At 39.9% G+C, this 23,576-nt stretch overlaps 1 protein-coding gene across 4 annotated transcripts in view; it reads left to right on the top strand.

Annotated features, from left to right (window-relative positions):
* The window catches only part of COBL (cordon-bleu WH2 repeat protein), a 347,141-nt gene that overhangs the window by 304,241 nt on the left and 19,324 nt on the right, over positions 1–23,576 (top strand). For all 4 annotated transcript variants that reach the window (XM_036737675.1, XM_036737677.1, XM_036737674.1 and 1 more), the window contains 3 exons: positions 7,170–7,264; positions 11,263–13,187; positions 14,473–14,592. In XM_036737675.1, the coding sequence (XP_036593570.1) occupies positions 7,170–7,264; positions 11,263–13,187; positions 14,473–14,592 (2,140 nt within the window). The remainder of the gene's footprint in view (positions 1–7,169; positions 7,265–11,262; positions 13,188–14,472; positions 14,593–23,576) is intronic.

Genomic DNA, 23,576 nt, shown 5'->3' with positions numbered 1-23,576 from the left:
CAAGGTCACCAGCATCACTTTCTCCTCCAGAGCCATCTGGATCCAGTAGCTAGATATCTATCAGGATGACTGGAGATGGCCCAGGATGCAGTGGGAGACCTTGGCCCTTTTAAGCTAAGGTCTTTTCAAGTTCTCACTTTGAGTGAGGCAACACCTATTTGGTGAATAGGCCTCTTTAAGAAGTGAGTCAAGGGAGGGCCCTTTAAAAAAAAATCAACCTGGGAGGGGAAAACCCTCCAGGTTGCTGGCCAAAAGAGAAATAATTACTATTTACATTCACTCTGAGCCCAAGAGAGCCCAAAAAATAACCCTTAAGGGGTGCTTGGGAAGGGACTGTTGTTGTCCAATCCATGAGATCCAGAGTGAATTGGGTTTAAGGCTTGGTCTTTGAGAATGAAATCTAGCCAGTAAATCCCAAGTTAAACTAAGTAGCTTTTGGCCATCAAAATTTACCTTCCTTTGAGCAGAACACCATTTGTGTTGCTCATTTATTAGAACCCCAACTCTTTTTAATTAAGGAAACAATTTTAAAATCAAATAAGTAATGATAGATGTCATTAAATGGCTTAGGTCTTTCCCTTTTTTCACCTTTCAGTTACAAAGCTTTCATTTTGAAAATGTTTTGTTTTGTTTTTCCCCAAAATAAGAACATTCCTTTGGTTCTTTTAAGAATACTTTGAATTTTACTCCTACCTCCCCACCCTAGTTGTATTGACTGGGCTATTGTTCAAATCCCTCAAGAATCTTTTTTCACCTCTTATGAGAGAAATAGCATGAGTTTCATGGCTTTGCTTAAAAAATAATTCAAAATGGACCAGTAACAGCTATCTCTTTCACTTAATAAACTGTCATAAAGACCCATCTCCCATGGTGCTAATTTGACATAACTGCTGCCCTAACTTTAATTTTGTCTCCAGCTGGGTAAATGATTGCTGAGGCCTAATTAGGCATTGTGGCCTCGGCTCAGGGGAACACAAAACCCTGCTGCTCTGCTATCCTTTCACCTCTGTTATTCTCTCTTGGACAAATCCACAAAGGGCTAGGACCTGGCTCGATTTTTTTTTCTCATGCTTTGGCTTCAGATTTACCAGCTCTTGTCATTTGAGTACCTCAGATTTTATGACAGAAGTGGCCTGAAGGTTATCGTGCTCTTTACAGAATCACAAACTGTGTGTGAGAAAATGCCATTGGTAATGTTTATCCAACACATACAACCTGATCTCAGAATTGTCTCCTATTTTTCTTGGTCTTGAGCCAAAATAAAACTGTCAACAAGAAACACTTCTCTAGGTTTGGGGTGGAAGAATTTTTGAGGGAAAATATTAAGCTCCTATTTACTTCTGCTATAGGGCTATTGTGTGGCCCAACCTAAAATTAGTTAATGCTTCAAGCTAGCAACTAAATCTTCACACTTATGTCCTTAACACCTCTCTTGCCAAGCCCAAGACAGGCCTTCTTACTTTAAATTCAGTAATAATAGTGATCATGATAATGATAGCTAATATTTGCATAGTATCTTAAGCTTCCCAGAGCACTTCATATAAATCATCTCATTGTCTTCACAATGCCTGGGAGTAGGTACAATTATTATCCCCATTTTACAGATGAGAAAACTGAGACAAACAGAGGGTAGTAACTTGTCCAGAGTCATGCAGCTATCAAGTATCTGAAGTGGGATTCCAACTTAGTTGCTTTATGCAAGTCCTCAAGCAGGAATGGAGAAGGTAGATTATGAGAGTAGCCCAGGGTTTGGGGCATGACTTGGTGTGGTTGGCGTAAGACAAGGAGCAAGGAATTCAGCAGTAGTTCATAGTTGAGTGGTCAACCATCAGGAAAAGAGTGTGCCCGGGGCGTGGGGGGGTGAGGCGGCACAGCTAGATGGCCCAGTGAGTAGAGCACCAGCCCAGGAGTCAGAAGGACCTGAGTTCAAATCCAGCCTCAGACGCTTGACACATTTACTAGATGTGTGACCTTGACTAAGTCACTTAACCCCAATTGCCCATCCTTCCCCGCTGTAAAAAATTAAAAATAAAAAAAAAGAGTGTGCAGGGAAGGTCATGTTATGGAGAAAGAATGAGTTTAGGAGAGGAAAGACAGAAGTATCTCATTTCATTACTTCCCAGTTTATTAACTTGGAAAACAAAATGAGCCATATTTAGAGACTTAGAGAACATTTAGGTATTTGCACCAGGAAGATCTGAGCAAGAAAGAACAACAAAGGCCTAGCCAGTAATCTCCTTGCCCATGTTTGATGTCCCTAGTTTTCTGTTCAAATTATCATTGATTGGACTGGGATGTGGTAGACCTCTGAGGCTAAGATAGGCTTACCCCGGTTATGGCTCAGTCCTCTGGGTTCCATTCCCTGCTTAACAAAAACTTCAATCTTTTATAGCCATGGGATTGATAGCAAAGTGTTTGGAGCCTTGTATTTTCAGCTCCAAAATAATGCATCATATTCTGGTCCATAAAGGTAGCTGAAAAGAGAAACCTTCTTTAATGTAGGCACCATTATTAGAAATGGGACCGTGAGTGTCTAAAATAAAAATCCATTCTCTGTTCTCATCCATCTTGGTCTTTTCCAGGACCAGTGATCAATAAATTTGATGTCAATGCTGAGAAACTGTACCTCACTACATCAAGTCTGTAATATGAAATGAAATATTTAATATCACACCATGTATATATGTATATGTGTGTATATATATATATATATATATATTTTTTTTTTCCTGAGAAGCAGTGTATCATCATGGACAGGAAGCTGACCAGGAAGATCTGAGTTATATATTAGACATGTTACCCTGAGCAAGTCATGTAGCGTCTCAGTGTTGGGTACAGAGCCAGAAAGCTTTTTGAAAAGAACACTGCTCTGTTTTTTACATTTATCTAGTATGGATGTGATTATATTCAAAATTATGAAGAACAAGCCAAGAAGTTTCTAAAATTTTTGAAAACTCCCCTACACAAATCTCTTGAGACTAGAAGTCATAGAGTAAATGCTAACCTGAATTAACCAAGGAAATTCCTCCTTGGAAGCTACCTACACCAACGACACCAAAGCTCAAGTCTAAAACAAATATATCTATAGGCATTCATTTAATACTTACTCTCTGCCAGGCACTGTGCTAAGCACTAGGGAGACAAAGAAAAAGCCAAAATCGTCCCTGCCCTCAAGGAGCTTACATTCTAATGGAAAATAGAGCCCTCTTTCTCCATAGTAATCATTTGCCTTAAATTAGGCCCCAGATGCCTGCAAATTTTTTTGGTAGTTTTTGTAGAATGTTAGAACTAGCATAAATTTTCCAGATCATCTAGGTCACATTCTTCATTTTATAGATGAGGAAACTGCCCTGCCAAAGACCGCATAACTAGTTGGGGGCATTCAAAATGCTATTTTCATTTTCCATTACTTTCTTCATGTTTTAAAATTAAACGTATAAATTTAAATTCACTTAAAATGATGATGTAGAATTTCTCATGGAGGATAAAAAAGTAGGGGAAAGAAAAGAATCATCCCAAGAAAGACATTTAAGCAATCTAAGACCAAAACCAAAAACTTGATGCTTTTAAAAAGTAATTTTTCCATCACTTCTTTATGCAATTTATAGTTTATAATATAAATATGCAAATGTACACAGCGTACATGTAGACTTCTTGAACTTAGAGAATAGAAGTGCTGCAACAGTGCTTAGCGATTTACTTGACAGGTGAGCAACCCTCTCATTTAGTGGCTGAGTCAGAGGAAGCCTAGAGAGGTTCAGTGACCTATTCATGGTCACACCCTGAATTCATAGAAATGCTGAATAGAAAGAACCTAAGGTTTTGACAAATGGCAAATTGGAAAGTTGCTAGAGTGTTCCAAAAACAGAGTGTTTAGTAAAGAAGATCAATTTATCAGACCAAACTATTGGATTTAAGTAAATATTGTGGAACATATATTCAATACATCCTAATTGTGAGTTGAATTCACATCAGTGGAAGTCAGTGCTCACTTTTGCCCACAACAAATACTACTTTAGACTTCACTAGTTATCAGCAGTTAATCACTTTAGAAATATCTTCAAGTTGATGGCACAGTGTGAAAGCCATATAGCGCATACAGTACTTCTTTCAAGAGATTTCACAACCTGAAATCTATGCGCTTTGGTCTCATCTTTCTACTGCCTATGTGAAACAAATCATGTGGTGCCACTTATCTAAAGGAGAACTGTCTGTTTATAGATAATTTTTAAACTTATTTTATTTTTATCAATTAAGTAGAATTTTTCTGTCCTCCCACCTTTCTTCTACCCCTGCTATTTGACAAAAAAGAAAAAAAAACCCTCGTGGCAAATATGCATACTCAAGCAAAGCAAATTCTCGCCTTGGCAACATCCAAAAGCATGTGTCTCATTCTGCATCTTGAGTCCAAAACCTTCTTATTAGGAGTCTTGAGAGAGGAAAAATTAATGATACTACTTCTCTCCTCAAATCTGGGTAAAACTGTGCTGGGCACAGCTCCCAGTAACAAGCCTCCCAAGATTGAGCTCCCTGTTTGTAAGGTGAGCCTTAATGATTTGCCATAAATCTTAATTACAGTGAAACATTCAGTGATATGTATTTCAAGATTATTAGATGCAGGGATGCTGGAGCTCACCCCTGAAAGTTATGAGACATGGCACCATAAGCCGTCTGCCCGGTATAAATACCCCAGGATTGGAGAGAGGAGTGAAATGAAGGTACATAAAGACATTCAAAGTGGGCCCTAAAATGAAAAGTTGCCTCAGTCAAATAGAAGCTTCTTGAGAGAAGAGACTGTTCAGTATTTATCTTTGTCTCCATCTCTTAAGTCTCTCCCCAACTTCAGTTCATCCTCTACCCAGCTGTCAAAGTAATTTTCCTAACACATTGGTCTGATCATGTCATTGTACTGTTCGTAAGCTCTAGTGGCTCCTGAGTACTTCTAGAATCTAATATAAAACCATCTTTTTATCACTTAAAGCAGAGGTTCCCAGACTTATTTGGCCTCCCACCCCTTTTTCAAAAAAAAATTCAGCAGCTCCCTGGAAATCTACTTTCTTAACCCTTTAACTTTTTTTAAAATTTGCATCATTTCAAAAATACATAATTTTTTTAAAATGATGTATCCCAAATTTAATAATTTATTGTAAATTTGCGGATTTTTTTCCTTCATTGAAATTTTGATGACACATTATTTTGCATCATGTAACTGTATAGTATTGTATTGTAAACAAGTCATTACACATACCTATTCCTTTACAGATGAGGAAACTGGATTTCCTGACACACTTGTGACATGCTCGGCTGCCAACACTTGCTTATTAAGACCTGTTGTTGGACTTGACCACTGATCTGTTAAAACTTGCATTTTGTGTTTATTTGGAAAACAATGTAATCACTAAGACTTTAATTCTTTTATTCAACAGATGAAACATGTACAAATGATTTTTCAAAATTTTCTTATCTTCTCTTCATTCCTTACACTTCCATTACCCCTTACTTTTATTCAATGCCTCCCAAATGCACTTGAGGGTATTACTGCTCCCTGGATCATTCCAGTGCCCCTATTGGGGGCAATATCACCTACTTTGGCAACCTATGAAAGCTTTCCCCAATCTTTTTATACTCAACTCCTCCCCATGAACTTTACCATCAAGCTACACCAACCTTTTTCCTATCCCTCACACAGGAGGTTCCATCTCTATCTCCCTACTCCATGCCTTTTCCCTGACTGGTCCCCATGCCTGCTATTCTTCCCCTCCACACCTCTGCCAACTGGCCTCCCTGATTTCCTTCAAGAGGAGCTCAAATCTCACCCTCTGCAAAAAGCTTTTCCTGGTCCACTCTCCCTTGCCCTGCCTCTGCCTTGGCTCTAAAATGAACTTCCATCTACTCTTTGTAGTACTTAGTTATTTACATGTTGTCTTGCCCATTAGAATATGAGTTCCTTGAAGGCAGGAAATGTGTTTTTGTCTTTGTAGCTGTAGGTTTTAAGTGCCTGGCACATAGTAAGGACTTAAATGTTTGCTGACTGACTAATTGATGTTTTATCTTCAACACTTTCTGTGGTGTCTGGAGCAGACGAGGCAGTTAAAAAAAGGCTTGTGGAACAGGTGAATGAGTAAGAGACACCCCTGTTCTTAATAGGGCCTGCAGTTTTCACCTAGGGTTCTGTGTTGTAATGTGAAAGGTATACTCAGCTTGAAAAGTAGGATCCCAGAGTTCAGTCACAGTGAGCTTTACCTGCCCTACTCATTCTGTCCACCCAACAGGGACTTCCATATGAAGACCCAGAGAGCCCTCAGTCTCCGTAGTTTGGCCACATGGCTAAATTCAACAGCACAGAGCCCACCGAGCTGGATAACCTCTCTGCTCTAGAAAAGAGCGAATCCCAGGGTAATAAATATGGCTGAGGAAATGCTGCAAAATTCAATCATGGACTTTGGAAACAAAATAATTCTGAAGTTTCCATAGAGTATCAGACACTGCAGTATTCTTGCCCATCCAATAGTCTTGCACTCCATTTGCCTGAATGTTTTATTGTAACTCAGATTTGTGTATTTGTATACCATTTGTCGTGACTGCTTTAGAATGACACAGATGTGCAAACAAACTCCTATTTGCACATTAAGTTTTCTTTGTACATCAGAATTAAAACTCAGACTCACTGACTCCAGGTTGAATGGGAACTGTTTCTTTGTGACAGAGATTTTATTAACCCTTTATGTATATATCCTAGATTGATGTATTTAATGAACTGGTGAACCTACAAATAGGGGTGGGCCAGAGGGGTAGCATGACCATTTCTGGTTTGAATTAGAGTCTTTCCTGGGTGTTTGCCAAAATGAATGGATTTTTAAAAAATTTTGGTCCAGACTTGTGTTTTCTTCAGTATAGGGAACTCTTAAGTATAGGGATAATTTCTACTAATGTAGATCATAAGCACTTGCAGTTTACAATCTTAGAGATTTGCCTGGAGTACCAAGAAGTAAAATGACTTGCCTAGAATCACACAAGCCAGTATGTGACGGAGGGAGGACCTGAACCCAGGTCTTTCTCACTCTAGTGTTGGCCCTTCTAGCTGCTATTTTATTCAGTCTCTTGGAATGGATTTTAGATACAGTTTTAAAGGAGGCTGAATCTGTTTATTTTTCTTTATTCTTCTCCAGAAATGAAAAAGCAATTACAGCAAAGGATGATGATGACATCTTTATTAATGGACAGCTCCAGAAAACTGAAGCCAAATTTGATGAAGATCTAGAAGGTAACTCTATTTCCAGCCCCCAATTTTAGTGGTATTATGTAGCTATAAATTCGTACAGTTTACATATATGTGCATGCATACAGGCATGTATATGTATTTATATGTATTATATATATATGTACATGTGTGTGTTCACATATAGAGATATGTGTGTATATATGTGGGTGTGTATATACATATATATGTGGGTGGGTGTCATTTTTAGAGATACACACACAAAAATGTGCATATGTGTATATTAGTCCAGACCCATAATTTCATCACTGTAGGGAGCTCTTAGGTGAGGCTACTCCCCCAGTCAGTTCTACATAACAACTTTTTGCAAGTTATAGTCTAAGAAAATGCTTAGACCAGACTTGATTAGAGTCACAGAGTCATTACTTGAACTCGTATCTTCCGACTCCAAGGCCAGCTCTCTATCTACTGCAACAGGGCATCTTTCATCTATACATTGTAAGTACATGTGTATATAACACACACACACACACACACACACACACACACACACACATCCTTTATAGCTCCACAATATATTTTAGAGAGAGACCGAGAGACTTGTAAATAAAATACTGTGTGTATATATTTGTTGATCTTCTGTTGTCTAGGTTGATAATTGAATATATGTTCCTAAAATAATTTCTTCATGATGTAACTATGATAAATTAGCTGGCTTTTCTACTTGTTAAGAATCATAGTGTGTAAGAATGAAACCATAGTCTGGTTTTTGTGATTTCCAAGGTAAGATTGATGCATCTTCCTGATGACTAACACACAACTTCAAAAAAAAATCTATATTGCATGGTAGAGTATTGGTTTTTAAAGACAGAGACAAGTGAAATCATTACATTGAAGGTTAGTATCTTGGGGATTAGAGATATGATTTCCTTCAGTCCTTCTGCAGATGAAGAAGCCACTAAAGTTCCAAACCTGGCTTCTAAGAGTAATGGAGGTGGGGAGGTATATCCTCCTACCTTAAGGGGAAACTTCAGGGAAGGAAATTTAATTCAATTCAGTGAACAATGAAAATAGCTTTGAAACCAAAGGACATTGAAATTCATAGAAAAGAATAAGAAGAGGCTGAGAATTTTGTAAAATGAGTCAATAGGGAGCTTTGCTCATGTATATTCAGAATAATTGAACTTCACGTATCATATATATGACTTTTTCTTGTTCATCAGTTAATAAAATTCACAGAGCAGCTAATGTGTGCAGAACATCATATAAGATGCTGTTGAAAGGTAGAAAACCCAGCCTATAGCTACATTCATGGCAACTTAACATGGAACAGGAGTGTCCCAACCATAACTTTAAGTCAAACCAGTCAGCCAGGGTCTGTCTTCTCAGCAGCCCATTCAGAGCAACTGTAACTTGGAGCCTTTGCCAATCACATGCCATGTGGACTGATCATGACTGATTGATTTAACTGAAAAGTACAATTGGGAACAGTTATGTAATCATTTTGCCATCTTGTGTGTGGACACAGTACGGGAGTGCCAAATATTTTCATGGCGTTTACAATCCAACTGGAGAACAAAGTACACGTGTATCATATAACATATAAGTAAGTACAAAGCAACATAGTGCATACTGGAATACTCAGCATCCCCCAAATACACATCTCAATGTCGAAGGCCTCTGATTTGGGGAATATGGGAACTGTCTCCATCAGCACAGATCACAGCCCATAGGGTGCCTTAGAGTATTAACTGAAATTCTGAAGTTCAGAGAGGCTACATGACTTAGGGTCACAGGATCACCTATGTAGAAGGGAACTTGGAAACCATTTTATCCAACATCTCCTTTTTACAGATGATGAAACTGAGGCCAGTGAGATTGAGTGCCATGTTTATATAGTCATAGAGCTAGTAAATAGCTGAGACTTGAACCTAGGTCTTCCTGACTCCAAATCTAGTGCTCTGTTCACTAATGCATTGCCTCTGCCATTCACAGACCAGCTCTCATTTTTTCCCTCCCAAATTTATTCATGCCATCTTCACAACCTTGGTTTAGAATGCCTTCCTTCTGTTGGCCCCAATTTTCCCTTTTGGAAACTTACTCATCTTTCAAGATGGAGCTCAAATGATGTCTCTTCTTTAAGCATTGCTTTATCTCCCTTCCTCTCTCCCAGATTTCATTGACAATTGAAATACTATGGTACTTTAAGTATCCTTTATTTTTTAATTATATTCTGTATTCTATTGTAGTTCATTGTGTACATCTTTCTTTACCCACACTCCATTCCCTGCTAGATGGTGAGATCCTTGATGGCAGGCTTTGTCTTATTTATCTTTTTTTATTCCTGCCAGTGGCCAGCATAGTAGCTTGCACATATGACAAACTCAAGAAATTTTTGCTAAATGATTAAATGAGTGAAACTCGGTACTGAGCAAGATGGGACTAAGCAGGGAATGTTGTTTTAGTGGGATTTTGCAGGAGACAGGGCATGAATTAGAATAAAGGGTTAGAAGGATATTTGAAGGATGGGTGCATCATTAATGAATAAACATTAGTGTGCCAAGAGCTGGAAGAGTTCTGAAGGACCATCTAGTGCAGTCTGTATCCAGACAGTTTATACAACATCCAGTTTTGCTTAAAGATCTCTAATGAGGGGGAACCACCACTTCCTAGTATCAGGAGACTGCCATTTGTACTGTAAAACTAATACTATAGAAATGATTTTCTGTTATTTGCTTCTCTTATTTAAAAAAAAGTAGATGTAATTTCAATTTAAATTAATGAATATAAGTACCTAATATATACAATGTTCTATGATTGGTGCTGTGGATTTAAAGTCAACATTCATCACCTACTGTGCGCCAGTCACTGTGCTCAGAACTAAACAATACCTATCCAAAAGGAGCTGGTATTATGAAGGGAAACAGTGAGTACATAAATGTTTGTGCAGAATAACTACAAAGAGAATAAATACAAAGTAGGTAACTGTTAGTGCCCTCCAGGAACCTATATTATAATGGGGAAAGTGGGGAGGGGGGGCGAGAAACATGTCAGGGAATGCAACATGTAAAACCTGTATTTATATTTTGCTGTTCTATGGAACTAAGGAACTTATTCTAAAATAAATTAGATAGCTAGGCAGATACGCATACACACAGATACACACACACACATATATGTATAAAACTTTACATATATACATATATGCACGTGTGTGTATATATATATACATACACACAGAGATATATAGATATATAGATCTTATTCTAAGAACTTAGATTCTCCACATCAAAACTCAAAACAAAGTTGCGAAACTGGAAATCAAATGCAGCACAACTGAGGGGAAAAAAAGACAGACTCTACCAGGCTTTATTGAAATATCTTCAGTAAACTACTTTACATTGAGTTCCTGACCAGTTCAGATAGTTACACAGTTGAAGGACTTAATGTGATATATAATTCGTTTTTGTATGTGCAGATTCAAAGTCAGTCTTGTCACAGCCTCAGTGTTTTAAAGCCTGCTTCATAATTTGGGATTTTGAGAAATGTTTATAATGATTTTGTTCCTTTATACTCAAGCTGTTGCCCCATATTCCATTAAGGCGTGATAGTTGGATGGAGCAAGCTCTCTGGTGTCTTATCTTGCTTTGCTTCTGACATCATATGAGGAACTAGGAGGTAAAAACCCAAAATGAACTTTGAATGTTGATGCTCTAAAGCTGTTTAAACAAAGGGTTCAGATTTAGAAAACTATTTTTTAACTGTAAAAACAATGGCAGAATGTTGTTTTAACTAAGCACCTCACCTGGAAACATAGTAAACTGCCAACAGTTCTCCCATCACATTACATAAGATAAGAATCTGGCCCAGGATATATGTAGATTGTAAACTGGAATGACTTGTAAATGTATGTAAATATCTTATACAAATGTTACCATAGGGAACCAACCTCATGGTTATGATTACATTAAAGAATTGGCATAGGAACTATACCACCAGGGCCAATTTGAGAGAATTTTCCTTTGTACATTTTTTTTTTGCAGAACTGGAAGATAGTTATGAAACAGATACCAACTCTTTAACAGACTCCACAAGTGGTGTGCCCAGTTCCCATGGACGAGAGGTCATAGTCCCTAAAGATAATGCTTACACAATTCCAGTTACATTTATAGGGGAAGTTTTAGATGATCCTGTTGATCTGGGGACTTTCATCAATAAAAACAATAATGCAGGTTCTTTTGATATGGAACATGCGGCTAACAAAGCAACCTACATAACTGAGAGCCCTGTGTATGACCAGCCCTACAAGGCAAAAACTAACCATCTGCTTGTGAAAAAGAGGGAGAACGTGTTTGAATCTTACGTTTCTTCATGTGAAATGAGCAAAGAAAAGGGCTTGGCACCATCCAACAACTGCAAAAATATTTGTCCAGGTGAACTAAAGCCCATGGTGGCTTCTTCTACCGTTAAGCCTCAAATAGGTGACCTGTCTTTGAAGGAAAACAACAGTCAGGGCCACGAGTCAAATGGCATTCAAAGATCCCACATGAATAAGAAAATGATTTCAGAATTGACGATGGAAAAGCAAACCTGTGATAAAAATGATCTCATAGTGCCATCATCATGGTATTACCGAGGCCAAAACCCAGTAGGACCTAAAGCTGGCCTCACAACCTACAAGATTGTTCCTCCAAAATCAGAGATGAAATGTTATGACAGAGGAGTATCCCTCACGACTGGTGCCATTAAGATAGATGAATTAGGCAATCTAGTCAACCCACATGTTAATGGGAAAAAGAGCACCTTGATACCTTCTGTTAGTGAAATGGAGACACTTCCCATTGGGAAAGTAAAGGAATTCTGGAGGTCCAACTCCATAGAGAGACATCCTGATGGGTCCGTAGACTGCACTAAAAGAGGTACAGCTACTCTGCCACTAAAACAGCACCATAAAGAAACGAAACTCAAAGCAGAACCAGAATTCTTGGACCCAAAGCTGAAAGCATCACAGCCGGCTTCCCACAGAGTGGTTGAAAACAATTCTGAACTGGACAAAAGCAAGCCACCTACTATGTCAGTCACCAGCACAACTCAGGCAAAAGCACCAGTCGCCACACCAGCTAACCCTATGGGAGAAACCCTCCCTTTTCTTAAACCTCAGAGAAGAACATCAAGCCAGTATGTTGCCTCTGCGATTGCAAAACGGATGGAAACTCCTCCAGTCAACACTAGTTCCTTTAGCAAGAGTAAGAGAGAGCAGAGCGCATGGGAACACCAGAAGCTCAGACAAGACTTAACACCTCCTCTTGAGAAGGAGACTCTATTAAACTGTACACATCCCGTAACAAAAGCATCTAAAAATGATCCCAAAAGGTCATACTCTGATTGTTGGGTTGGCCATGGAAAAGAATCAATTAAACCTACCATTGGAGCCTCTTCTGAGATGGAAAACAGAGAAGTGAATATCAAGCCCTTTGCTCAAGACAGTTCTGCAGACAGCTACAAACAAAGCATTACTGGACCACTAACTAAATCTTCCCCCAATATTGATTATTCTGTAGAAGTTTGTGGTTACAATGGAAAACACAGTTACAGTTACCAAAAGACCAGTATTGTCTGTGACCCAAAATGCAAGACAGACAATGCGAATTCTTCTTCTCTGGCAAGGTCACCAGGATTCCAAACCTCCAGCGGCTCTACTTCAAGCTCCACTAAATGGCCTTGTGTCAGTAACAATAATCAGAATGCTGCAGGTGTAAATGGCCAGAGTGTTTTGAAAAGGGAAGACAGACCAGATGCCTTATCTGCTCCTGAGAATGAACTTGAGAGTCCTCTACAAGCCACTGTATTTGGACCCAAGAAGAAATTCAAACCCATTGTCCAGAAACCAGCACCTAAAGACACTTCATTGCATAGTGCTTTGATGGAAGCCATTCAGACTGCAGGAGGAAAGGAAAAACTCAGAAAGGTAAAGGAATGGCTTGGCTTTGGGGCACGAGATGTGGGGTATTATCAGCTCTATGTGTCAGCATTAAATTTTGTGCCTACTGCTACCGTAGGGCAAAGGGACTGTACCTGTGATTTCATTGATGCGGGGAACTCCTGGGTAAGATCACCCTTTTTTACCAATGCAGGTTGACACCTTCTTGACAACTCATGATGTTAGAGAGGTTTTTAGAGTAGTGGAAAGGTGAGTGACTTGTGGTCATGCAGCCAGTATGTAGCAGAGGCAGTGCTTGAACCCAGGTTTTCTCAGCTCTCAGACCAATTCTGTATCCACTAAATAAAGCTGGCATTATAACCATGCTATGCTTATACCTAGAAAAGAGGAAAAGGCAGAGACAGTACAGATAAGGCAACATCTACATATAATTACTTTTATTTTCCTTGTAATTTTAACCTGATCCCCCACCAAATAGTTGACCAAAGACATTGACAATAATCACATATATTATAATAATGGCTAGCATTGTTATAGCACTTTAAGGTAGCATAGTGCTTTACAAATATTACCCAATTTTATTCTCATAACCTTGGGGCAGAGGTGTTATTACATCTTCATTTTAAAGTTAAGGAAACTGAGGCAAGCAGGGGATAAGTGACTTGCCCAGGATCATGTAGCTAGTGAGTGTCTAAAGCTAGTTTTTAAATTCCATGTCCAGGATTCTGTACACACCTCTTAGCTGCCAAGAGAGGCGGTTGAGTGGGTTGGAGTTTCCTTACTTCTCTCTGTCCCTGGAAACAGAAGGGAAGAGCAGCAGAATAATCTACAAAGTTGCTTCTGAGTAATACTGAGGCAAGATCACCAGGCTTCCAAGCCTTTTAGGGTACAGTCTAGAGCTTGAATAAATGACAGAAGTTTTTAAAAACTAATGATATAAGAACAAAAGAATTTCTGTTAACCATCTTGCTCTGTTGTATTATTCAAGAGCTCCTTATAATTCTGCAAATGCTATGTTGTTATACAATGGCATCCTTTTATACCAGGAAGAGAAATAAGAGAAATAGGAACATGTTAGGAGGAAAGAAAGTGCAGTTAATGCTGAATACCTGTAGTTAAAGGTCATTACAAAAACGGGATTTTAATGATGCAAACTGTAGAAATGGTTTAATATAATCCAACCGGTAAAAATTAGGAGAAAAAAACAATTACATTAGCCCCAAGCAGTATTCAGCGATTGATTTTCCTTTGAGCCCTCGTAAACATTTTCTAACCACTGAATAAAATCTCTTGAAACATATTAATATTCTAGACTGCGGAACACAGCCCAGAGGGAAGTCTAAAGAAGCCCTCCTACACGGAGCCTGAGAGTGAAAGGTCAGCCCTATTAGCAGCAATCAGAGGTCACAGTGGTGCCAGCAGCCTGAAGAAGGTAAGGAAAGAACAATTCTTCCTTTATTATAAAATAATAAATTGCCATTTTGTTGATTATCTTGGGCATATTCTAGGGTGGATGCTACAGAACAACAGGCAGGGATGAGAGGAGGGGGAGGGGAGAATTTGGACATATAATGAAGGTCCCTCTGCATAGAGCATTTTCTCTTCTTGGGCATATCCAGGAAGAATGCTTCCCTCACCTGCCCCAAAGATAAACAAAACAATGAACTGCACACCATTGCACGATGCAGCCCTTCAGAGCTCCAGGGTTTTGCTTCAAGGACTTCCCTCCTCCTAGTGCCTATGCTAATGAGTTCAGTCTCTAAAAACAGGAGTGTCCCACCAATAAATAAGCACCAATCAACAAGAATTTATTCAACACCTACTATGTGCCAAGCCCTGTGCTAGGTGTTAGGGATACAAAAACAAAGACATAATTTTACCCTCAAGAATCCATTTCTTCAAATGAGACAACATATAGGTATGTTAGTCCAAAAAGTTATCAGCCCCAACCTCTGTGCAGTTGAGGAAAGGCACTGAAACCTGAGCGGATGCTGGCAATTGCAGCTTCAAAGAGATGCATTGTTTTCCTCTCCACCCTGGGAGAGAAAGAGGGGTTCTTGGAGAATGTTTGCAAAGAAACCATGGATTCAGAGGTGATTCTAGGAGACATTCAGGGAACAAAAATTGCTGCCTCAGCATAATGGTTGATTGGGGTGGGGAAAAAGCAAGACAGACTATCTTTTAATGGAGGGACCATGTAGGATTTTCTGCATTATACCAGAGTGACATTTCTTTGCTGTATTGAGTCACCACATGTCAGGTGGTCATCCCCAAAGGACGTGAGTGCTGAGCCTGTACACATGGTCAACCAAAAGGCCAACTGCTAGCAAAGCCTTTGGGATGGTCTTCTTTCCAAGAAGTAGATACGGAATAAATACAAGGTAATTTTGGGAGGGTGGCAGCAGCTGAAGGGACCCAGAGAGACAGATATGGAATAAAGTAAATGGAACTCTGAGCAGGAGATGAGAAGAGAGTGCATTCTGGTTATGGAGGATGGCTAGTGCATGGCATATCTTGAATAAGACTCTTCAGTGTCTGTGTTTATCTTCAGTCATGTCTCCTCTTGGGCACAAACTGTTCTTTTTTAGTCTTTGAATCCCCAGCACGAAATGCAGTGCCTGGTACATAGTAGAGGCTTCATAAACACTTTTATTTAATGCTTGTTAATTGTGGAATCCCTTTCAGCTCCCATTTTCCCAGAAACTCAACACATTCATTCAGGCATAGGGAGGAGGGAGGTCCTTCAAAGTAAATCACTGAGCCCTGCAGGCTTTGTCCCTTTTTTATCTTCAGAGAGGTAAGTGATGCCCACTGACCTCCTCATTTTCATCTCACATAGCTGATTGGTTGTCATGCTTTGTCATTTCTACCTTCACAATGTCCATGCTCTTCTCTCCATTCACACAGCTGCCATTCTAATTCAGGCCCTCATCACCTTTCTCCTGAACTGGTTCCATAACCTGCTTCTAATGGCTCTCCCAATGTCAAGTCTGTCCCTATGCCAGTCTTTCTTCTGTTTAGCTGCCAAGCTGGTTTTCCTAAAGCTCAGTTCTGACTATGTCACCCTACCCATCCTTAAGCTCCAGTGTCTTCCTGTTACTTCCAGGATCAAATATAAAATCCCATTTATCATGTAAAGTCCTTCACAATGTGATCCCTTCTTACCTTTCCAGTCTTCTTACATTTTATTCCACTCTAAGCAGTCTATAATATATCTATATTAACTGGTCTACTTGCTGGGTCATTCCACCTCCCAACCCAGAACCTTTTCATGAGCTGCCCCTCCCATCCCCACTCCAAACCAAAATGTTCTCCCTCCTTCCTTCCACTGTTTTCCCTGAAGTCCTCCAAACCTCAGCTCAAATTCCATCTTCTTCAGGAGAACTTTTCTGGATGCTATGCCTTCTTGTCTGAGATGATCTTCCATCTACGATGTGTACACTTATCCCTTCCACATTGTAACTTTCCCCATTTCAGTTTTGATATATCAAGGGTTAGCATAAGAAATTAAATGGGAGTTTGGGGGGAGTTTTGCAGGACCCACTTGAAGGCCAGCAGAGGACACAGAAAATGTTTAGAAACTCAGACATGCATAAAATATATGGATAGTATTGTATAAAATCAACATGTTTTAATCTTTTGGTACCATAATAATTTAGACTTCTCTGGTATGAAGGGAGGGTGAAAAATTTTTATGTGGATTTTTCAGATCATGGGAACATGATCTAACCCTAACCTCACCCCCCGACACACACACTATGTGGCAGGGATAACTGTATATACACACACACATACACCTCACACATACACCACATACACACAAACATATATGTGTATGTATATACATGTGTGTATATATGTGTGTATATACATATATGTATCTTTTATGTACATTTTTTTGTGTGTTTGTCTCCTCCATTAAAATGTGAACTTTTTGAGAACTGAAGCAACTTGATAAGGGCTTAATAAATACTTGCTGATTGATTGGCCCAGAAAAGAGAATGCTTCAGGCTGAGGGACTTTCACCCTTTGAAATCCCCTCCCTTAGGCTATATGTTGTCCATGCCTTTCACAGTCTTTTAAAGTGCATTAAAAGGATCAAAGGAACATTCCCCTAATATTTATGAAGTAGTGTTAATTACTGAGATAGCTAGGTGGCTCAGTGAATAAAGTTCTGAGCCTGGAGTCAGGAAGATCTGAGTTCAAATTTGGCCTAAGACATTCACTAGCTATGTGACCCTGGGCAAGTCATTTAACCTCTATTTGCTTTACTCCACTAGAGAAGGAAATGACAACACTCCAGTATCTTTGCCACCAAGAATATCCCATGTGCAGTCATAAAGAGTCACAACTCTGAACAACAACAGTATTAATTAACAAGCATTCCCAGATCTGCTGGGTACATAAAACTATTAAACTCTTCTAGAGACCATCATTATACAAAAAGAGATGGAGGTTTACATCCACAGTCATTCAAGACGATGAGAGACCATGAGGGATAAGAGAGAATTTGAAGACGTGATTCCCCCTCCTGAGCTTTCTAGTTAAATTACAGGAGATCACACAGACTCCAAATGGCTTAAGTACACTCAAAGAGTAGCATATCTAATAATATAATAAATAATGAATTGAAAGGAAGAGCACTGAGGAATGCAACTGAACAAAGCTGTATCCCACCACCTTCTTTAAGAAGTAAAGCGCAAGGAAACCAGTGGAATTTTAGGTGCAGATCTGAGGCACTTTCTTATAGGTGTCAGAGGGTGAGGTGACTGATCTTGGTCTATTAGGGGTTAAGTTCCAGCTTTATAACAATTCATTTGTTGGTTGAAAGAAGTCTTTTAATTCCAGTTGCCCTTTGGATTAGGCGTGGCCCAGAGTGAAAGTCAAATTTGTGGGCTTTTTAGGCTGCAAAGACCAACAGTTCATTTAAATAGTGGTTCTCATAGTTTTTCATCTGGTTGACACTCCCTCCCTCCACCTCCATGTAGATTCCTACAATAGCCACTCCACCCCAGTGGTGCTGAAGCTTCCAAATCTCTAATATTATTTTCTTCCATCTTGGCCTTAAGGGGATGTAGGGGAGAATGAGTTAAGAATATAATGATGATAAGGAGGAGGACAGCCCCTTATATTTAACGTGAAAGAGCTGCATCTGGGTTCATTGGCTCATGGATCCAGAGCTGAAAGGAACTTTAGAGGCCATCCAATCCAAGCCCTTCTTTTTTACAGATAAGGAAACTGAGGCCCAGACAGGTTAAGTGACTAGCCTAAAGTCAGGCAGACACTTGTCTGAGGCAGAATTTAAACACTGGTCTTTCTGATTCCTAGTTCTGTACCCTATGCACTTATGCTACACTACCTCTCAAAGGACATGACTTTGACTCTGGCTTTCTCTCTTATTACATGTTGTTTTTGTTATTTTCACAGTATTCACAACCTGACTCTGAGCCACATTGTACATTACACACCTTCCCACACTTTATGGCATAGCCAAACTGGTCTTCTTTCTGTTCCTCATGCACAACACTGTCTCCTATCTCCATGCCATTGCACTAGTCATCCCTTATGCTTGGAATTTGCTTCATCCTTCTCTTCCACTTCTTTTAAAAGCCTGCTTCTCCCTCGGTACCTCACATATGGGTGCTCTGTCCAATGAAATATAAATTTTGATGACTTATGCTTCACAAAGTATCTGGGAGTTTGGGAGCTGGAGTTTTTTCTTTCCTAATTATTTACTCTATCATTGTTTTTCAAAAAAAAAATGGGACAATTAACTCTTTTTTTCTCATGTAGTTTTCACTTATGATCTCTTGAAATATAGCTCTGGAAAACCAGGCTTTGATAAAGCGCATTTGGTTTCATATGGAGCTATTTGACTAAGCCCAATCACTCCAGTAGTATTTTCTTCAGTGGTCTTTTGGACCTTCTTTTCCATTTGGCTAATTCTGCCTTTCAAGGCATTCTTCTCCTCATTGGCTTTTTGGAGCTCTTTTGCTGTTTGAGTTAGTCTATTTTTTAAGGTGTTATTTTCTTCAGTATTTTTTGGGTCTCCTGTAGCAAGTCATTGACTTGTTTTTCATGGTTTTCTTGCATCACTCTCATTTCTCTTACCAATTTTTCCTCTGCTTTTCTAACTTGCTTTTCCAAATCCTTTTTGAGTTCTTCCATGGCCTGAAACCAGTTCATGTTTTTCTTGGAGGCTTTTGATGTAGGTTCTTTGACTTTGTTGATGACTTCTGGCTGTATGTTTTGGTCTTCTTTGTCACCAAAGAAAGATTCCAAAGTCTGAGTCTGAATCTGAGTCCATTTTCGCTGCCTGGCCATGTTCCCAGCCAACTACTTGACCCCTGAGTTTTTTGTTGGAGTATGACCTCTTGTAGAGTAGAGAGTACTCTGTCCCAAGCTTGAGGGGCTGCACTGTTGTTTTCAGAGCTTTTTCCACACAGCAAGCTCTGCCACACCAGCGTTCCTTCTTCCCCAAGAACCACCGACTGGGATCTGAGCAGGCTTTGCATTTCTGCTCTGATCTGCCACTTAATTACTCCCACCAGGTGGTCCTGAGGCCAGAAGCAACTGCAGCTGTAGTTCTGTAGCTGTACAACCTCTGCTGCCCCTGGGGAGGTGGCCTAACCGAGAACTCCTTTCGCTCTGTCCCCGCAGTTTTTTTCCCACTAACCTTCTCTGTTGTCTTTGGTGTTTGTGGGTTGAGAAGTCTGGTTACTGCCACAGCTCACTGATTCAGGGTGCTAGGGCCTGTTCTGCCTGGCTGCCTGTCTGGTTGGTCCAGGCACAGCCCACGCTGGGCTCTACTGCCTTCCACTCCCAGCTCTGTGAGCATTAGACCTTACCCAGCAACCATCCAGGCTGTCCTGGGCTGGAGCCCTACTTCCCTCTGCTATTTCGTGGGTTCTGCATTTCTCGAATTTGTTGAGAGCCATTTTTATAGGTGTTTGTAGGGTCCTGGGGGAGAGCTTTAGGCCAGTCCCTGCTTTCTAGCCTCCATCTTGGCTCTGCCCCCCAAGCCCAATCATTCTGATTCTTACTGATTGACCAATAATAGGTCCCAGCTGAAGCGTCAGTTGCCCATTGTTTGGATTTTGATGGCTCAGAAGGAATGTAAATAGCAATTGTTTTCTGTTCTGGCCAGAAACTCTGAAGGCTTTCCCTTCCCGTATTGATTCTTTCATGAAGGTGAACTCTGCCATCTTTTGCCTCAGTTCTTACCTTGACTTTAGCTACTGAATGGATATTGCCCCAGACAAACTGACCTGGGAAAAGACCTTAGCTTAAAAAGGCCAAGGTCTCCTACTGCGTCCTGGACCATCCGCAGTTATCCCAACCTATGTCTTGCCACTGGACTCTGATGACTCTGGAAGAGAGAGTGGGGCTGATAACATTGCACAGCCCTGCCTCACTTAAATTCAGTTCACTTGCAAGTCAAGATATCTCTCTCCCGATGTCATTGCTCCTTTTTGAGAGCAAAAGACAAAGGACAATAACAGTCAAGAAAACAATGTACACAAAGGGATAGAACAGCCACACACACAAAACTGTCAGAAATGTATGTTGCAAAATTTTAATGAACAAGTATGGCTGGAAAGAAGAAATATAAGAGAATATTCCCAGCCCACCCCTTTGAAGAGGTAGGACAAGGGTCGCACATCATGTTTTCACAGTTTTTCACTGTATTAATTGGTTGTACTGATTTTTTTCCTTTTTATTTTTGTCTTTAAAAATACTACTTAGTGTGGCTCTAAGGGAAGGGGAAACGAAGCAATACTGGGGAAAACTGATAATAGAAAAAAAATCAATAAAAACAATTTCAAAAAAGCGTACCACCTTCTACCTTAAGTATTTCCTGAGCCTCACATCCCCACCTGCAAGTGCCCTCCCTCCAAAACTTCCTTGTATGTGTTTTTTATTTAACCACAACATTAATAATTAATGGTAGTAGTGTTTATAGGATGCTTGTTAAGGTTTACAAAGCACTTTACGTATGTTGCTTTATCTTATCCTCACCAACACCCTATGAAGTAGGTGCTATTTTTAGTCTCATTTTACAAATGAGGAAACTGAGATACTGACCACTTAAATGACTCACTCAGGGTCATAAAACTAGTAAATGTCTGAAGCTGAACTGGAACTCAGGTCTTCATGACTCCAAATGCTGCACTCTAGCCAATGCACCATCTTCCTTATTTAGTCATTATATATGTCCTCAAGGGCAAGGAGTGTTGTTCTTTCATTTTTGTATTTCCAGTGCCCAACCTGGTGCCTGACCCATGACAGGTGAATAATAAATGCTTATTTGATTGATTGGTTATTCAACCTTGAGGGTTTAACCTCCGCATGCTCCTTTGTGAATTGAGGGGATTGGAGGAGGTGAAGTCTTTTACCTTTTAATCTCTATTCCTGGGAAATTGTAATTTACAAAGTACTTTCCAAAAGGGGTCTCATTTCCTCCTCACAACAGCCCTGGTGAGGCAGATAGTAGAAGTTCTTTTATTCCTGCGCTATAAATGGGGGAGGGGGGAGGAAAGGCTCAGAAAGGCTTTCCTCACAACACCGTCAATAAGTGATAGATCAATCCAGAATTTGAACATTGGGTCTTCTCCCTCTTAATCAGTAAACATTTATTAAGTGCATTCTACCTGCACAGCAGATACAAAAAGAGGCAGAAGACATTATTTTTCGTTCCACTTCTTTTCAGGAAGTACTGAAATCAACCCTCCACCTTTCAGTAGATTTGCCTATTAAATATGGGCATTAAACCATCATCTTTCTTTGCATTTAGAGCTTAAATGGTACACAGAATGTCTCTTGCCTTGTTTTTTTCCCCTCATTTAAGCTACTAGATGTGTGAGAGTAAATAAGTTAATGAGTCCAATTCTCCCGATGAGTTAATGAGCTCAATTACCCCTGGATTGTTAGCCAGATGCTACTTAATTACAGTTTATCGCAGGGTCCTCTACTAGAGAGGATTTTGTTATTGCTTAGGAGGACACAACTACACTACCCTGACACCAGTGAGTCACCAGGGTGTTTCAGCTGATTGACATCATAGGCACTTAAAGGGTCACCCACCTAAAGTGGAACAGCTGGTAGAGGGTTATGAAGGTTAGAAGCAGTGACCACTGACCTCATTCATTTATTCATTCAACCCAATGTTTATGAAGTGCTTACCATGTGCAGAGCACTGTGCTGTCGGACACTAATGAGGAGAGGAAAACAGAAATAAAAATCAGATACTCTCTCTGCCTCTGGGGGGCTTACAATCATCAGGACACACATATCTATAGTTGTCCCTGAAAATTCCTCCTTTATGGAAGATGCTGAAGCCTTAGGTCTAGTAGTAATAGTGGTAGTAGCAGCAGCAACAACACCTAGCATTTACATAGGGTTGAAGGTATGAAAAGCATTGTACATCTGTTATCTGATTAGAGCCTGACTTTATCACTTGCTAGCTGGGTAACTAGCCAAGTCACATAATGTGTCTGAGCTTCAATTTCCCGGATATGATAATGGAGATGTTAAGTATTAGCATAGAATTTAGAACCAGACAATACTTTAGAGATCATCTGGTCTAGTCACTCAGTAAACATTTTTTAACATACCTACTGAGCGCCAGGACCTGTGGTGCTATTCCTAAACACCCCTCATTTTATAGGTGAGCAGACCGAGGCCCAAACAGATTAATGACTGGCCCAAGGTCATAGCGGTAGCAAATAGGAGAGTTGTGATTCAAATGCAGACCCTTACACCAAATCCCAGGCTCTTTCTATTTGGACCACTGGGCTACTACTTACTTCACAAGATTAATCATAATAACAGCAGATGCTTATTTAGTGATTTAAGCAATTCTTATATTTAGACCTCAAAACAATGCTGAGGCTAAGTGCTATAGGTAGTATTATCTCCATTTCCAAGATGAAGAAACTGAGGTTCAGAACGGTTAAACAATTTGTCCCTGATGATCACACAACTCCTAAGTGTCAGAGGTGGGTTTTGAACACAGGTTTCTCTTGACTGCAAGCCCAGGACTCTTCCCACAGCTGCACACTGATGTGAACCAAGCATTTTGCAGACTGTAAAACTCCATGTAAATGTGAGCAACTATTGATTACCCTGTAGTGCCCCTCTTGGTGACCTGAATAAGATAACACGGCTTCCAAAGCTCAACTGGTCAGCCAAGGAATCGCCCTGGTCCTGTAAGGACACAAGAGAAATAGTTAAAGAGACATAAAGAATAAAGGTTGCTGCATAAATACCACTAGTTGTTGCTCAAAGGACCAAGAGAATCCAACAAATTTGCCGGCACAGTGGGTCAGCCATTGCCAAGGGCACAGCAAGCCGCTGGATCAGTGGGATTTTAATCCTAATGGGTTTTTCCAAGAGTAATATCTTCTGGCCAGCCTC

Source organism: Trichosurus vulpecula, chromosome 9 (assembly GCF_011100635.1).
Source record: "Trichosurus vulpecula isolate mTriVul1 chromosome 9, mTriVul1.pri, whole genome shotgun sequence".
NCBI lineage: Eukaryota > Metazoa > Chordata > Mammalia > Diprotodontia > Phalangeridae > Trichosurus > Trichosurus vulpecula.
The sequence above is the reverse complement of the archived record's forward strand: the minus strand, read 5'-3'. Positions and strand labels throughout refer to the sequence as shown.